We start from the raw sequence: 16,740 nt of genomic DNA on the forward strand, positions 1-16,740 counted from the left end.
AACTGATTTATAAAAAAATTATAACTCAACAACCTACTTAATTATATGTATAATATAATATAATATAATATATGTTATTATGGTATTTGTCTCTTTCTCTTCTTGTTGTTGTGTGTGTGATGCATGGAAAAGAAAGCTACGTTAATGGTGTGATCATGGAGACCTTGGATTTATATTAATAAGTAGGAGAAGAGGATCCTGTCGTCTGACTTCGACCTCTCATCTCAATACAAGGAAACGTCTCTTCGGTTTGGTTGTTAATTTATTAATGTAACCACTAACCATGCATGCATCCTTAATTGGAGGAATAAGATTGCTATAAATCTCATTCAGGGATTGTTATTAGCAAACTAATTAGGAGATTAACTTCAATATTATGTGAGCTAGTTTATTAAAAAAAATTATATATATATATATAATTTTATTTTAATAATTTGCCAGCAATATTAGTGATACTCGTCTCTTATATTTGTGATAAGGGTCAACGTTTATATGGAGAACAAGAAAGTGACTTTTGTTTTTGCACCGAGAAAATTAAGGGATTTATTGTGGTTAGAGTTATTATTATCTAGTTTTTTTAGTTTCACTACGTTAGAAGTTATTAGATTAAATTAATTTTTTTAATAATAATCTTATTTTGAACATCCTTTTAATAATTTAGTGCTTGATTTACATAAAAATAATAAAAATAAATTATGAAAAGCACTCCACCTTTTCTTTTTATTATTACTTCGTCTTAACTTATATAGTGTTTTGAAGACAATAAAAATAAAATACAGGGTTTAAATAATAAGAATTCATATGGAGCTGATAATAAAGTAAATTATAGAGTGTGAAGTATAAATATCCTGACAGACAATTGAAACCAAAAGGCTCTAATTCGAAAAGCTCTAAATTCCAAGTCTGTTTCTGTAAATTAGGATTTTTTTTTTTTTTTTTTTTTGTTGGGAAAAGGTCGTACGTCGCTTTCCTACTCTTCTGTTCCTCTCTGGGACACGTCTCCTCCTCCCCTCCATAGCTGGACAAAGAACCGGGAGGAGAAGAAACTCCGAATCCAAAACCCTATTTCTTTTTAATCCCCCGAAACCCTAAACCTAGCTCCATGGCTTGAGCTCCAATTCCCCCTCATCCATGGCTCTCTCCTCTCCCATCAACTCATCCCTCCTCTTCTCCCCCTCCTCCCACCGCCGCCACCTCTTCCCCCAACCCAATTCCTGCTTAATTAGACTCCAAAACCTTACCCTCCCTTTCCGAGCTCTGCAGATCAAACCTCATGGATCTGTCCGATTTGATCGAGTCCTCACGGCCGACGAGGAGGACGAGATGGGGGATGGCTTCTTCGAAGCGATCGAGGAGCTCGAGCGCATGGTGAGGGATCCGTCCGATGTCCTCGGCGAGATGATCGAGCGGCTGTCGGCGCGAGAGCTCCAGTTGGTGCTCGTCTACTTTGCTCAGGAGGGGAGGGACTCCTACTGTGCTCTCGAAGTGTTCGATTGGCTAAGGAAGGAGAATAGAGTGGATGGGGAGACGATGGAGCTCATGGTTTCGATTGCTTGTGGGTGGATTGAGAGATTGGTGGGGGAGGACCATGCGGTGGGTGATGTGGTGGCGCTGCTGAATGAGATGGAATGCGTGGGATTGGAGCCGGGGTTTAGCATGGTCGAAAAGGTGGTTGCTTTGTACTGGGAGAGGGGGAAGAAGGATAGGGCGGTGGAGTTCGTAAAGGATGTGATGAGGAGAGGGGGAGTTGGGGGTTATAGGATTGGGGAAGGAGGAGAGAAGGAGAGAGAAGGACCAGTTGGTTATCTTGCCTGGAAGATGATGGTAAGATTCGTTTTGGTGCTTATTCTTATTATTTAGAAACGCTATGTGATTTCTCTTCTGTTAGATCAATAGTTCCATACGTTTGTTCTGATTATTTTTGAAGTCTTGGATTAATTAGACACTTAAAATATCTTTGGTATGTTAAAAGGGTCAGTTGACAGGTAGATTGCAAAATATCTGGGTTAGTTGAGTGATGTACACTGCTAATTGCAGTCAGGTTGAATGGAACATAGGAGTAACTTTCTAAAAAAACCCTGTAGACATGTAAAGTATTAAGTGAAGAAGAAAAGAAGACTATAACCTTCAAAGGGAGTGATCCTCTTCACTAGTATCAAAAGAAAAAAAAAATTCAATGTTAACAAATTTACATACAAGATGCAAGCCATTAAACATGAGGGTTGAAAACGACAACTGCATAATTATCAATTTAATGGTTGAAAGGGGAGCAATGCTTGTGCCACAATCTCAAGTAGTTCTAGATAGTTGAATTTTACTTCAATATTCTAACAGAGGACATTTGGTGCACAGATAAAAATCTTTTACTGTTTATAGTTTTTGTCTCTAGGCTCAGCGACAGTTAAGTCCTCTTTACAAAAGGATCTTTAATATAGATGGAATTTCGTTGATTTTGGTTGTGTATTTGTTGAGCTATTCTGATTGTCTCAAGTCCTCCTTTTTAAGATTTTTTGTAATTATTAATAACCTCTTATTAATCTATCTGATATTTTTAGTTACTATGTTGGATTTACAAAGGTTTAGCAGATTTATGTCTCAGCTATCCTCTTTAAAAGTCAATTTTCCTGTTGGGCTGCGACAGAGATTTTGCTTTTTTTTTTTGTCTGCTAAAAGAGAATGAGATTGTGCTGTTTCTCATTTTCTTATATGCTTCCATAAATATCCATCCGCGTGAGGAAAACAATCATTCACTTTGTTCTATCTCATGTCTAGTAGCATCTGATGCACATATAGTAGCCATGCAGGAATCTGTAATGCATCATATTAGAATATATTAGGTCATCAATTGCATAATATGACCAATTTGCTGACATGTGCATCAGGTTGATGCTTCTAGTTATACTGCATATTTGTTGTCCTTTGATGATAACCTCCTTTCTTCTTTAAGAAAACGAGTCCATAGTTTGTATTAGATGAATGGCTAAATTAGTTCAAGAATCATAATTTCTTTCTTCTTTATTTCAGGTAGATGGAAACTACATGGATGCAGTTAGATTGGTCATTGAATTTAAGGAGGCTGGATTGAAACCTGAGGTTTACAGTTATCTAATAGGATTGACTGCCCTGGTCAAGGAGCAGAAAGAGTTTTCAAAGGCATTGCGTAAGTTAAATGGCTCGATTAAGGCTGGCTTTATTTCTGAACTAGATGCCGAAAGCTCGCGCAACATTGAAGAATACCAGTCAAATATTATAAGGGACGGAAACCGTTTATCATATTGGGCAACACAGGAAGGAAGCTCTCAGATCTCTGGAGCAGTTCATGAAAGGCTCCTTGCATTGTATACATGTGCAGGTCGTGGACTCGAAGCTGAGCATCAGTTATGGCAAATGAAATTGTTAGGCAAGAAGCCTGATAGGGAGCTTTATGATGTGATCTTAGCCATTTGTGCTTCCCAAAAGGAAGAGGATGCTGTCCGTCGGTTACTTGCTGGAGTGGAATCTTTGAGTTCGAGGCATCGTAAGAAGACATTGTCATGGCTATTGCGAGGTTACGTCAAAGGAGGATTCTATTTAGATGCTTCAGAAACTCTCATAAAAATGCTCGACTTGGGTCTATGTCCTGAGTACTTGGACAGGGCAGCTGTACTGCAGGGACTGCGAAGAAGTATACAGGATTCTGGAGATATTGAACCCTATATCAATCTTTGCAAGCGTCTATCAGCTGTGGATCTAATTGGGCCTTGCCTTCTATACTTGTATATGCACAAGTACAAGCTGTGGATTGTAAAGATGCTCTGAAGTCTGCGAAGAAAGGTTGCTGTTCTGTTCTGTAGGATTTTCCACGGCTAGTGCTAAAACTTTCCTAAATCATTTCCCCAAACTTGTATAGTTATCAATCAGTGGGTAAACATGTATATGATGTGATTAAAATTTCAGAAAATAAATTCCTGTCTGTATAGAGATGTATATGCTGCTTATGTTCAGAACAGTATATTTTTACTCTGTGAATTGAATAATAATACTATTGGTGAGCAGCAATTTTCCACATATTCTCTAATGTGCAGGATGCAACCATGCTCCTAAGATGATTTTGGGCTAAATTATATTTTAGTAGTTGACTTTTTTTTCAACCAAAAAGAGAATTTTATAAATTAGCCATAACTTTTACAAAATGCTCCATTAGGGCAGGAGACTAAAAATTAAAGCAACACAGAAAACTTTGTTTCTATTGCATAAGATTGACTTTCTGATATATATGCATAACTTTATAATTTTAAAAATTATGAATTAGTGTAATAATGTCATCAATAATAGAAGTCAACCATGCAAGATGCTAGGCTTCACATACTTGAGATAAGGCAAAGCTAAAATTTTCACATTGTACCATCCAAGTTGCATTTTGTGAGTCTTAACATTAATTTTTAGTACTTAATATCATATTGCACATCTAAATAGCAAAAGCGTATATGAAAGGCAAATTGGATCTTTCTTTGTTGCCTTGCCTTTTAACGAATCAAATGACGTGGATCCGGATCCGAATTGCATGCAGACGGGTTTCGGATTTCGGTCGTCGTCAGATCCGGCCCAAATGTTAACCTTTGGAGGCCCGTAACTCTATTGGGCCGCAGCCTCCCACGTGCAATGCGAGTGTACGCATTTCAAAAATTAGGGTTTCGCCTCGCACACACCTCACTCCCGCTTCTCCAACCAATTCGAAATAAACCCTTTTATATAATCCCGTCCGATCCCAGATCGATCTCTTCTCCATTCCTCTTCTCTATCGAGCACCGATAGGCGAATCGAGCGAAACTCCTAAGCGACGGGCTGCGTGTGATCGATCCGATTCCAGGGTATTCGCCCGCGAATGTCTTATCTATTGTTCATTTCTCTTCCAGATTTGAGCGGATATTATAGTAATTATCGTCGTTTTGATGCTGTGGATTCTGGTTTCTAGTCATCCTTTTGTTTGTTTCTTCTTCGTACGAAGTAGCTTTTGTGATTAGGTTTTCGATATGTGAGATATGGTCATGCTTAGGAAATTTTGCAACTTTGTGGCTTAGGAATAGTGGATCTTGTGGTGAGTTATCTGATTTATTTCTTCTTTTCGTACTTTGTAGTAGGTTTTTATAGTAGTGGAATATTGGAATCTCCAGGAAGTGAAATACTTTATTTGGCTCAGTAGTAACGATTTTTTCTACGATCTAGTTGTGATTTAAATGACTAAAACCCTCAACTACTTAATGGACTTCTAGAATTACTCATTTTTTGTGAATCGTTATCAATGACTTGATTATGAGGTGAAAGCTGGTTAAACTCAGTTCGCTCTACCTGTTGATATTTAATATCATGGTCAATATGGCTGTGAAGGTATCAGGATGTCAAGCTATTTAAAGTCCCAAGCCTTCTTTTTTGCCAAGATTTATTAAACTTGCCATACATTTGGTGTAATCCTCGTAAATGAGATTTTTTTCCCCGGTAAATTTGGGGTAGCTTTGAGAGAATTATTTGCTATAGCTGTAAACGATCTTAACCAATTGATCATCTGGAAATGAATTTATTTTTCTTGCTTTTTTTGACCTCCCTGAAACTTGTTTTCTTTTTCTTTTCTTTTCTATTTTTAAATTTTTGTTAGCTTTATGCATCACTTGGTTCTGTGTACCTTTCTGCAGTGTCATCAAAATGGCAATGGAGATTACTCAAATACTTCTGGCTGCCCAGTCTCAGGATGGTCAGATTCGTTCTTCTGCAGAGGGAAATCTCAAACAGTTCCAGGAGCAGAGTCTTCCACATTTCCTCCTCGCTTTGTCAATTGAACTATCAGATGACCAAAAACCTCCTGAATCGCGAAGGCTTGCTGGTATTGTGCTAAAAAATTCTTTGGATGCGAAAGATTCAATTAGGAAAGAAAACCTTTCCCAGCAATGGATAAGTGTGGATCCTGCGATCAAGTTCCAGATCAAGGAATCCCTGTTAAGGACACTTGGATCATCTGTATCAGAAGCACGGCGCACCTCATCACAAGTCATTGCCAAGGTTGCTGCAATCGAGATTCCCCGCCGGGAATGGCAGGAACTCATAGGAAAGCTGCTAAACAACATGACACAACAAGATGCTCCTTCTCTAAAACAGGCAACTTTGGAGGCACTGGGATATGTCTGTGAGGAGATAGCTCCTGAGGACTTGGAGCAGGACCAAGTTAATGCTGTTCTTACTGCTGTGGTGCAGGGCATGAGTCAGATGGAGCACAGCTTTGAAGTCCGTCTTGCTGCTGTTAAAGCATTGTATAATGCTCTTGATTTTGCTCAGACTAACTTTCAGAATGAGCTAGAGAGGAACTACATAATGAAGGTCGTTTGTGAGACTGCTGTATCTAAAGAATTAGAAATCAGGCAAGCTGCTCTTGAGTGCCTTGTTTCAATAGCCTCCACGTATTATGAGATTCTGGAGGCTTACATGCAGTCTCTCTTTAATTTGACAGCAAATGCTGTAAGGGGAGATGAGGAGCCTGTTGCCCTTCAAGCCATCGAGTTTTGGAGCACCATCTGCGATGAGGAGATTGCGATTCAAGAAGAATTTGAGGAATCTAACAATGGAAGCTCCTCTCCTAACTTCCATTTTGTTGAAAAGGCTCTTCCTTTGCTTGTGCCTATGTTGTTAGAAACACTGTTGAAGCAAGAGGAGGAGCAGGACCAAGATGATGGTATATGGAACTTGTCCATGGCTGGTGGGACCTGCCTTGGACTTGTTGCAAGGACTGTCGGGGATGGAGTCGTGCCTCTTGTTATGCCTTTTGTGGAGGGTAACATTACAAAGACTGACTGGCGCAGCAGGGAAGCAGCTACTTTTGCATTCGGTTCTATTCTTGAGGGTCCATCTGTTGAGAAGCTTGCACCTCTAGTTCAAGCTGGACTTGATTTCTTGCTTAATGCAATGAGAGATCAGAATACTCATGTTAAGGACACTACAGCATGGACAATTGGTAGGATATTCGAGCTCCTGCACTCTCCCATCAGTTCCTATCCAGTAATAACTAGTGAAAACCTTCCTCGAATAATGTCTGTGTTGTTGGATAGTAGTAGAGATGCTCCTAATGTGTCTGAGAAAGTATGTGGCGCCATTTACTTTCTTGCCCAGGGATATGAAGCTCCTGGGTCCACTCCATCACTACTCACACCGTATCTTGGTGATCTCATTTCGGCTCTCCTCTATTCTGCTGATCGTGCTGATACAAACAACTCCAGGCTTCGAGCTTCTTCATATGAAACATTGAATGAGGTGGTTAGATGCAGCAATGTACCTGAGACTATCAACATTATTGCTCAGTTATTACTTGAAATCTTGAAGAGGTTAGGCCAGACTCTGCAGCTCCAGATCGTTTCCTCAGATGACAGAGAAAAGCAAAGTGATCTGCAAGCGTTGCTCTGTGGTGCCCTTCAAGTTATAATACAGAAATTGAGCAGCTCTAATGCAAAATCAATAATTCTCCAATCTGCAGATCAAATGATGGCCATATTGCTCCAGGTCTTCGCTTGCCACAGTTCTTCAGTGCACGAAGAAGCAATGCTTGCCATTGGGTCTCTTGCCTATGCTACTGGTTCAGAGTTTGAGAAGTATATGCCCGAGTTCTATAAGTACCTAGAAATGGGCTTGCAAAATTTTGAGGAATATCACGTCTGCTCTATCTCGGTTGGCGTAGTCGGTGATATATGTCGTGCTTTGGATAAAAATGTGCTTCAGTTCTGTGATGGTATCATGAGTGCTCTTCTCAAGGATCTCTCTAACCCAATGCTTAATCGTGCTGTCAAACCTCCTATTTTTTCATGCTTTGGAGATATTGCCCTTGCAATTGGTGAACTTTTTCAGAAGTACGTGCCTTATGTCATTCCAATGTTACAAGGAGCTGCAGAGCTCTGCTCTCATTTGGATGACAGCGATGAGGATATGCTAGACTATGGGGACCAACTTAGAAGATGCATTTTTGAGGCTTATTCTGGCATCCTCCAGGGCTTCAAGGGCTCAAAAGCAGAGTTAATGATGCCTTATGCAAGCCATCTTCTGCAGTTCACCGAGGCAATATTTAGAGACAAGAACAGGTGGGTAGTGTTAACAGCTTATAGAATTTTGACAATCATTACTGATGACATCTTAACACTATATTTGTTTGAGTTTTTTCGCAGGGACGAGGGGGTGACTAGAGCTGCAATTGCGGCAATGGGCGATCTCGCTAACACACTTGGACCAAACACAAAGGTTTTGTTCAAAGATTGTACCTTCCATGTGGATTTCTTGGTAGAATGTCTCCAGTCCGAGGACGACCAATTGAAGGAGACAGCAACTTGGACGCAGGGAATGATCAGCCAAGTACTGGTTTCATGAGCTGTGAAGCCTTTTCGCTTTTTTTTTCTTGCAGTAGAATGAATGCTTGTTGCTTCTCAAGCGATATTGAATTTATAGATTTCTGGATTACAAAAGTGAGTCAGTTGTAATTTTTTTCGGAGACATTGTATCATAGGATGTTGTGTCTTAAATCCCACTTTATCCTCTGTGTTGATGGCTAGAGCGGCAGTGACTTGCCTGTTCTAGAGATATTGTTGTGGATCATGAACTTCCAATACTATTATATCCACATGTCTGTGGTGATTGATTAGCCATTCTCTCATTCTTGGGTCTTTATTTTGATTGCTGAATTCAAAATACTGTTTGATTGAAATTGTAATCCATCGATATCATCAGTTTGTTTCTCTTTGTCTATTTTCTTTTGATCTGTGCAGCTTTAAATGGTCAAATACTTCATATCAGACTACTAATTGCGAGGTATCAAATCCAAATTAACCAAAATCACAGCATATATGCTTTCCTCTATATCATAATACACATCAAGAAACATATTATTAATCAGAAGTTTTTGAAAAGAAAATCACTGCAAGACATACAAACTCAAATGCACCTTCAGACACACAACAAAAGAAAAGGAAAAGAAAAAATCAAGGACTTGAAAAGGAAAAAAAAGAAGAAGAAAAACTCTCAGTATTCAAACTCAAGTTGCCAAACCACAGACTCCGCAGCCAGTTTCATCCTCATCCTCACCCTCACCAATGCGACGGCACGCAGTATGCCGGCCGGAAAGCCAGCGGCCCAGTGGCATACAACAATGTATCGTACGCCGGCCCATACACCCTCTTACCCTCATCTCTAATGGAAGCTCCACTCAGTCCATTGTTGATGTTGGTGAAAAGGTTGCAGTTGACGTCCGGCGAGGCGAGCAGGCGAACGGAGCAGGCCTGTTCAGGATCGTGCTTGTAGAAATCCTTGATGTCTGTCACGTCTACGGTTGCCAAGAAGTAACCATTGCCGTCGGTCGTGCCGACGTTATAGTTGGCCGGCCGGTTCTTGTGATCTCTGCAAGTGATGCTCACCTTGGCCGAGGGCAGCCCCTTCGCGCCGGTCAGCGACCAACCGGACTGCGAGCAGGACTGGCAGTAGACAATTCCTTCAACCATGACTCGGATCTTATCCTTTGGCTTTGGGCCCCTATGAGCAACTGCAAGGGATAGGAGTGATGCCAGGAGGAGGATGGAGAGGAGTTGGCTCGACATCTTCACTTGAACTTTTTGTCTGTGGAAAGGAGAGGAGGAGTTGATAAGTTGCTGTGTTCTTTTTGGATGGTTTGGAGATGGTAGGAGTTGGGAGGTTTATATACGCAGCGTTCCGATAAGTTGTTCCTTATGAAATATATATGAGGAAGTGAAAAGAGTAGATAGAATTTAGAGGAGGATTTGTTTGTCGTTTTGATCGTTTGATGGGGGGGTTCTTTTGGGTATGATTAGAGTGATCTTGAGGAACAGAATGACTGGATATTGTTGTGCATGTAGACGTGCAGAAGGGTTTGGGAAAGAGTTCATGGCTACGTGAAGGCCAGTTTGTGTGTCTGGGATAAGATTATAACAAAGAGTTGTGGATATATGTATTTCTATTGAGAAACAAACCCAAGTGGTATGAGAATATGTATATATTTTAATCTTGGTTGTATCTTATAATAATTAACAATCACCCAACAGGCAACAGCACATTATGAATGGAAAGTAAGCGAGGTTATATATTTATTTAATTCTATTACAATCTTTACAAGTGATTTGGTTTGAGAATAGATTAGTATTTTATCCCAATCTTCTCTCCAATAGGCTTAGTGTCGATAAGTTTATCCCAGCTCCCTAAAAATTAATTCCCAATGAGCTTTCTTAATTATTCCCACAGTATCTTTTGGGACTTCATGGATCAACACATATTTATTATAATTTTGGCCGACTATATCTCAAAGTGCTGTTCCTCTACATGTATAATTCCACCTCGCATTAATTATTATAATTTTTGTAGGCATAGATTAGATAAAATAGTTAGTATCATATTACTCGTCAAATTATTTACTCTAAACTAAATACTGCTAAATTATATTATTGAGCTGCTTCAAGTCATTACGTTGTCGAGTTATCATCGAACCGCTTAAAAAAGGCAATCTTTTTCCAATAACCTATATATTAAACTGCTTCTGAATAATATGTTCTAGAATCCCCCATGAATAAATTTATTAGCAGCACTAATAAAAATCCAGAGGGCATTTTCATACAGAATCAGGTTAATTCAATCCTTTTTTTGATAAATATAACACCTCTGTATCGTGATTCACCCATGAGCAAACGCTGCATCGTGATTCACCTGTGATGGATGAGTTATTTATTCATCCTTATAGCAAATAAATAAATAAATAATATTCCTCACTTCTGACAAGCTATTAACCAGAACAACAATTAAACTCAGCGAATCTGAAGCTAAAATCAGCAAAAAAAAGAAATTGGTACGTAGAATCAGCAAAGGAAGAAAATTTATAAGATGGATGAATGCACATCTCAAGATATTTCATTTTGTTTAAATTTATTCTTCACAAACATAAGCAAACCTTAAACACTTTGCACAACAAAGATGATACAACATCAACCACCTCTGCCTTCTTTGGATTACATTCCTTACTGTTATACTTGCACACAGTAGATAACTCAAAGGTTGGAAAATTGTAGAACAAACCAACAAGAAAAAAGAATTTCTACTCACGAACAAGGGTAGCTGGTTTCATGTTTAGTTAGCCTCAGCAGAAATAATCTCGAGCTCAGCCCACCAAAGTGGTGAGACTTTTGGGACCGCTCCATCTGGTGGCATTGTTGTGATATCTCTCAAATGTTTTGCGATGTCCGCCATCATTGGTCTCTTCTTCGGATCTGGATTAATGCAGGACCGTACCACCTCGCACAGTGCATCGACAGTTTCTTCCGAAAAGGATTTAAGGCTGGGGTCTATCATTTCTATAAGAGGCTTCTCCCCAGTTAAGTAACAAGAAGCCCAGCGCTCTAGCTGGCCATCCTCTTCAGAAAATAGCTTGCCTGATAATATCTCCAGCAAAATTTTACCATATTGGTAGACGATATTATGTGGGTCTGATGATAGTGCCAAGGGGCCTGAGCTTTCAGTAGCCGAATCACTTACCTTTGCTTCAGTCCAGAAATCAAGATCTGAGACCTTGGCAGCAAAGTCGTCAGTTAGGTAGATCGTAGATGAATCGAGATTTCTCAGAACAACAGGAGGCCTTAGCTGCTGTATGTGCTCTAGACAATAGGCTATTCCCATGGATATCCTAAGTCTTGTCATCCAGTCCAAGTGCTCAGTTTCTTTCACTGCACCAACCATTAATATATGTTGTCAGACGGTAACTAAAAAGAATCTACATACGGAGTAAACTCAGATGAACAATAAAAGCATTTCGCTTTGCATTTTGACCTGATGATGATAAAAAAATGTCATCCTAACTAGGGAAAATCACAATGTTTTCATCACCCATTTTCTAGGGATAACAACTAGCCTATGCATACTTCCATCATGTTTGGCCGGGACTTTTTTTCCATATCTAATACCGTTCTAAACTGAATTTGACACGGTCTTCATGAAACACAGCGAGGTGTTCTTCTGAATGGTTTAGAACGTTAGATCTATATTTGCAAAAATATGTTGGTCATCTTTTTAGCAGGTCTTATCTGGAGTAGGTTCTGTTAAGTGGGAGACTTACTTAGGAGATGCTCAAAAAGTGTCCCATTTGGAGCATACTCGAACACCATCATCCTGGTAAAAGGCTGTTCTTCCTCACAGTAGCCGAGCAGGTTAACAAAATTCTTGTGGTTGACTTTGGACAAACTTGTGATCTGAAACCACAACCGATTTTCAGCTAATGTGTATGCATTTCGTAGAGTTCTAGAACTGGTTCAGATAAATCATATTTTTACCTTCTTCCTAAATTGGGATTCACATTGTTTTGACCAGTCTTTTCTCGATGTTATTGTGCTAGATATGACTGCTATCTCAACTCCACTCGACAAAGTTCCCTTGTATAACATACAATCTGATAAAGAACCGATGATGTTGCTGAAGTCTTCACAAGCTGATTCCAGTTCTGACCGTTTAAGTGAAGGCACACCTGTAAGAAAATTGCATCCAAGAATCAGGTAATGAATATTCAACTGAAGAAAAACAAAACTAAACATATGATCCAAAAGCTAGGATACCTGTCACAAATGCTTTCTGTAATTGTCCACTTAAGCCTGTCGCCCAAGGTCTAACAGTCACAACCTTGTTAGCTCGGCAGCAGATAAATAATACTGCAGAAATGGCAAGGAAGAAGGAAACTCCTGCTGCTATTGACACATATGTAGTCCAGGAAGTTGCACGCCTTACTGGAGAATCTACCACCTCTGATGGCGAAGGACTGCCAGAGGGGAACATAGGAAGTGCAGCACCAGACCCAGGATTGTGCTCTGCTTTTTGGGATGGAGGCACAGTCATAGGTGTAGGAGTGGGGGCAGGGGAGGGAGTAAGGCTGGAAGCAGGAGAGGAGACAGGTGGTTTAGAAGGGGACGGTGACTCTGAGAGCCCTGGCAGATGGGAAGGCGGAAATACAGGTGCTATCAAGGGTGCAGAAATTGGAGATGAAATTGGTGCTGGTGCTGGTGACTTGGATTTTCCTTGCTTTTGCTCTCCTTTTTTTTGGCTGCCTTTGTGTGCAGGTGCTGGTGCCGGTGATGCATTTTCTTTATTGCGTGTCTGTAGAAGTTTCCTTATATGTGGATTTTGATTATTCCTATCATAAGATTTATAAAAGATTTAGCATGGAAATCTACAGAATGGTATCGTAGTATTTATTATCCATCTCTTATCCAATTTCAATTGTGACAGCTACATTTGCTGAATTTCTTGATGTGATGACAATGATGGATGGTCTGCATAAGTTACAATGAAAAATCCCAATAGACTGTGATTATAAAATTATAACAAGTTGGGGTAATGTAGTAAATATATCATTCTAGTGGAAAATAAGTCAAGATACATACCCCATAACATCAGAAGATTTATGTTTGCTTAAGAAAGAAAAATAATAATACTCTAATCTCCTTGATTCCTTTACAAAAATCAAATGTCCTTGTTTTTCGTAAGAAACATTGATTCAACCTTATACACATTGCTTCACATCTAATGTCCTTGTTTTTCAGTCAGTGGTTATTTCAAGAAGAAAACATACCCTAATGAAAGAAGAAGAATATATATGCTTGAGCACTAGTCAAATACAAGCCTTTGTCAGACACTTGAAACCAGATACAGAAGTTTGCAGGAATATGATACGGTTCCTAGCAAACATACAACTAAATCAGAAATCTCCAGCCATCTCGCACTACAGAAGAAAAATAAATAAATAAAATGTGTTTCTCTTGAAATACTTTGAACTGTATTTCTAAAATTACCTTTTGGAGGCTTTATGTAGCCACTCGAGAGATTATTATCATATTCTGTCCATAGCACAAATCAATAACTCTGTGATTCTTGGTCAGTTCTCCAATATTTCCAGCAAGTGCGCTGACATTTTTAGCAACAGACTCCAATTCTTTCAATCTTTTGTGACCAAGAAATTTAGATGATTCTATCATAGCTCCTAGGAAGACACGTATTCTGCGCATAGCACAAATCAATAACTCTGTAATTCTGTTCAGTTCTCCTATATTTCCAGCAAGTGCACTGACAGTTTTAGCAACAGACTCCAATTCTTTCACCCTTTTGTGACCAAGAAATTTTAAATGATTCGATCATAGCTCCTAGGAAGACTCAATACTCTTAGCTATTCCTCCCAGCTGTTTACTTCTCTTCCCGTGGTAAATGAATAGCTATTCCTTATCTACTGTATATATGGCGATTATCTAAACCCCTTAACTTTGTGAAAGTAAATAAAGTTTATAATGGACCCTTCAAACAGCCAGATATAAAGTAATCTCACATTCATTTCTCCATTGTATCCGAGAACTTCCAGTTTACTCCTTATTCAGCAAGTAAACTTATGTTCATGCTCTCCACCTATGATGCTCATACTTCTGATTACAGACATGATGTCACAACTACCAATTTTAGCTGATCCTGTGCCAAGACTGCAACTTGCGATTATAGAAAGAGCGTCATATTGAAGTTCCATAGAAAGAGCATCGCCAAAATTCATACATCGTCCCTAAACAAAGTCGTCTCAATGTTTCTACCGATACAGATAAATCATGGAACTAAGAAAAAACAAACAAGCTTTAACAAAAAGAATCATAGTTATTAAAAGCTTCAACACTCACAGAGCAACAACTCTTCCTTCAGAACAACACGGACGTAGTGAAGAATCTCCACTGCTGTCCAACTCCACCTCTTTTCCGAATCTGGAAAGCTCCATCCCTGTCAACCAAAATCAAACATAGAAATCTCCGAGATCAATTCCCAATTCCACCAAATCCAACGACCCCAAAACTCTAAAATAGCACCTCACCTTCCACGCCGTAGCCATCGCCGAGATCTACCCCCCAGGACAGTAGTAGGAACACCAGTAAAAACCAATCCATCGGAAAACCCCAACCAAATCCGAACAAAGCGACCAAATTTAGACTCAAAAGATTGGATAATTCGAGCTGGAAGATACCGGTGATTGGATTGCGATCATGGATGAGATCAGATAACTCGAGGAGGAGGGAAGGAAACGCGTAAAGGGGGGTGGGCGAGGTGGAAGTGGCGATTAGAAAAGCTCAGGGGCGACTCCATGACCGCATTTCGTCTCTCTCTGTCTCTCTCTCTCAGATCGCTTTAAATACGGCATACTTTGTAACCGGAAAATTTCCATTTAGCACCCTATAATATACTGATATTTAGATTTAATTCAAGGCATTTGGATTATTTTGTGCAAGAACGCAGGGCTCAAATCGTAATATGTACAAAATCGCAGGGTGTGGAGTGAAATTTTTTAGTTGAATCGTGGCCGGTCTCTCTCGCAGATAGGTAGGAGGATGAGCCGTTCCTAATTTTGGTTCGACCGACAGGAATGTTTGAGCGGTGCACAGTTTTACTTGAAGAGGAAAGAGACAGTAGGTTGGAACTTGGAAGTTAGTAGGAGAATCTCGTGAAGAATTTTGGTCAGTACTAAAAGAGGGTATGTCCGCATTGTACGGCAGAGGTGTATATTAATTCTCTTTTTCAGTTGATTCTTCTTTGAAATGGATTAAAAGATCAGATGATGTTATTTAAATGGATAAGCCACATGATTTGGAGGTGGCATTGAATCCTTTCTCCAGGTTGCGGAGGATCTAAACCAACAGATGATAAGAAATGATTAAAGAGTTGTCTTTGTGTGGAAGAAAAGGTTAGAAAGAAATAATGATTCTATTTGGATTCTCTCTTCTTCTTTTTTTCCATTACTTCTATCACACAAAAATCATCTGAAAGGTTCTTATTTTGATTCATTTCACTTTCTCTTCCAGAGTAGGAGAGAGCGTCACTTTCTATACTTTTTTTATATACCATATCATTAACTATTATAATCGAGCTCACTTTCACTATTTTTTTTCCCTCAAATTTTTTTTTTTATTTTTATCAGCTGTTTAGCTTAGCATCAGTTCAGAACTAACAAAGATAACAACAGCTGCAGTTGTATTTCCTAATGCAATTGGCACTGGTGAAATGTACAGCCGAAGGAAAGGAGGGGAAGAGTTTGTGGAAGGAATACTCATCAGTCCCAACTGACACCTAGCCATTTTTAAAGTAGTTGGCTGGTCGCTGGTGGGATTGATGAGATGAGAAGTGACAGGAAAACAATGCCACACCCGAGTTGTTCTCTGCGTGGGAACCACTAAGCATAAGTGCATTTGATAGGGAATTTTAATTAGGAAACCACCACAAAGAAGATATTTCTGGTAAGATAAGAGAGAGGGACGTATTTATCTCATTCAAGACGAATGGATGAGTCCTTGCTGATGGTTTAAGAGGAAATGTCCATTCTATCCAAAAAAAAGAAGCATTCGTACTTTAAAATGAACAGCAGTTCCCAATTTTCCCGGTTGCTATTAGATCAAGTTATGTTGTATAGTAGTAAAACCTAGTCTGTCGTTCAACTTTTTCAGATTTAGAGTTCTGATTGGATATTAACTTGGATTCAGTTTTCATGCATACATAAAAATAAATACATACGAACGAGGGGAAGAAAAAACCCAGAAAAAAAAAAAAGTTTTGAACACTTTTCTAGCTACTGGTTGTGCCTCGAGATTCAGTTGAAATAGAACATTTCTATAAGAGTGCTAGAAAACAGTATAAAATAATGAAGAGTTCAGAAAAGCAATTCAGGTATAAGCAAAA

At 39.3% G+C, this 16,740-nt stretch overlaps 4 protein-coding genes across 4 annotated transcripts; 2 read left to right on the forward strand and 2 right to left on the reverse strand.

Moving 5' to 3' along the window:
• The first annotated feature begins 1,006 nt into the window (after positions 1-1,006).
• LOC140776522 (pentatricopeptide repeat-containing protein At2g30100, chloroplastic) lies at positions 1,007-4,045 on the forward strand. Its single transcript, XM_073120254.1, has 2 exons — positions 1,007-1,824; positions 3,025-4,045. The coding sequence occupies exons 1-2, from the start codon at positions 1,132-1,134 to the stop codon at positions 3,796-3,798; spliced, it is 1,467 nt and encodes a 488-aa protein (XP_072976355.1). The 5' UTR covers positions 1,007-1,131; the 3' UTR covers positions 3,799-4,045.
• A 665-nt stretch (positions 4,046-4,710) lies between these two features.
• LOC140775359 (importin subunit beta-1-like) lies at positions 4,711-8,647 on the forward strand. Its single transcript, XM_073118605.1, has 3 exons — positions 4,711-4,850; positions 5,670-8,093; positions 8,178-8,647. The coding sequence occupies exons 2-3, from the start codon at positions 5,680-5,682 to the stop codon at positions 8,374-8,376; spliced, it is 2,613 nt and encodes an 870-aa protein (XP_072974706.1). The 5' UTR covers positions 4,711-4,850; positions 5,670-5,679; the 3' UTR covers positions 8,377-8,647.
• Positions 8,648-8,902: 255 nt separating this feature from the next.
• LOC140776583 (non-classical arabinogalactan protein 30-like) lies at positions 8,903-9,635 on the reverse strand. The gene has a single exon (XM_073120322.1). It carries the CDS (start codon positions 9,594-9,596, stop codon positions 9,090-9,092), a length of 507 nt encoding a protein of 168 aa, XP_072976423.1. The 5' UTR covers positions 9,597-9,635; the 3' UTR covers positions 8,903-9,089.
• Positions 9,636-10,883: 1,248 nt separating this feature from the next.
• LOC140776136 (inactive receptor-like serine/threonine-protein kinase At2g40270) lies at positions 10,884-15,183 on the reverse strand. Its single transcript, XM_073119722.1, has 6 exons — positions 14,888-15,183; positions 14,700-14,796; positions 12,606-13,177; positions 12,327-12,517; positions 12,113-12,245; positions 10,884-11,723 (listed from the first exon to the last, which is right to left on the reverse strand). Exons 1-6 carry the CDS (start codon positions 14,958-14,960, stop codon positions 11,131-11,133), a joined length of 1,659 nt encoding a protein of 552 aa, XP_072975823.1. The 5' UTR covers positions 14,961-15,183; the 3' UTR covers positions 10,884-11,130.
• Between the last annotated feature and the right edge of the window lie 1,557 nt (positions 15,184-16,740).

Source organism: Typha angustifolia, chromosome 14 (genome assembly GCF_048772165.1).
Source record: "Typha angustifolia cultivar Huaian chromosome 14, ASM4877216v1, whole genome shotgun sequence".
In the NCBI taxonomy this organism is placed as follows: domain Eukaryota; kingdom Viridiplantae; phylum Streptophyta; class Magnoliopsida; order Poales; family Typhaceae; genus Typha; species Typha angustifolia.

What these genes read in the sequence shown, in the direction of transcription:
- LOC140776522 (XM_073120254.1), top strand. Translation starts at nt 1,132, where the DNA reads ATGGCTCTCTCCTCTCCCATCAACTCATCCCTCCTCTTCTCCCCCTCC. An exon ending in ATCTTGCCTGGAAGATGATG is followed by an intron (nt 1,825 to 3,024) that starts GTAAGATTCGTT and finishes TCTTTATTTCAG; the next exon opens with GTAGATGGAAACTACATGGA.
- LOC140776136 (XM_073119722.1), bottom strand. Translation starts at nt 14,960, where the DNA reads ATGGATTGGTTTTTACTGGTGTTCCTACTACTGTCCTGGGGGGTAGAT. An exon ending in CGATGGCTACGGCGTGGAAG is followed by an intron (nt 14,797 to 14,887) that starts GTGAGGTGCTAT and finishes TTTGGTTGACAG; the next exon opens with GGATGGAGCTTTCCAGATTC. An exon ending in ACAGAAAGCATTTGTGACAG is followed by an intron (nt 12,518 to 12,605) that starts GTATCCTAGCTT and finishes ATTTTCTTACAG; the next exon opens with GTGTGCCTTCACTTAAACGG.
- LOC140775359 (XM_073118605.1), top strand. Translation starts at nt 5,680, where the DNA reads ATGGCAATGGAGATTACTCAAATACTTCTGGCTGCCCAGTCTCAGGAT. An exon ending in ATATTTAGAGACAAGAACAG is followed by an intron (nt 8,094 to 8,177) that starts GTGGGTAGTGTT and finishes GTTTTTTCGCAG; the next exon opens with GGACGAGGGGGTGACTAGAG.
- LOC140776583 (XM_073120322.1), bottom strand. Translation starts at nt 9,596, where the DNA reads ATGTCGAGCCAACTCCTCTCCATCCTCCTCCTGGCATCACTCCTATCC.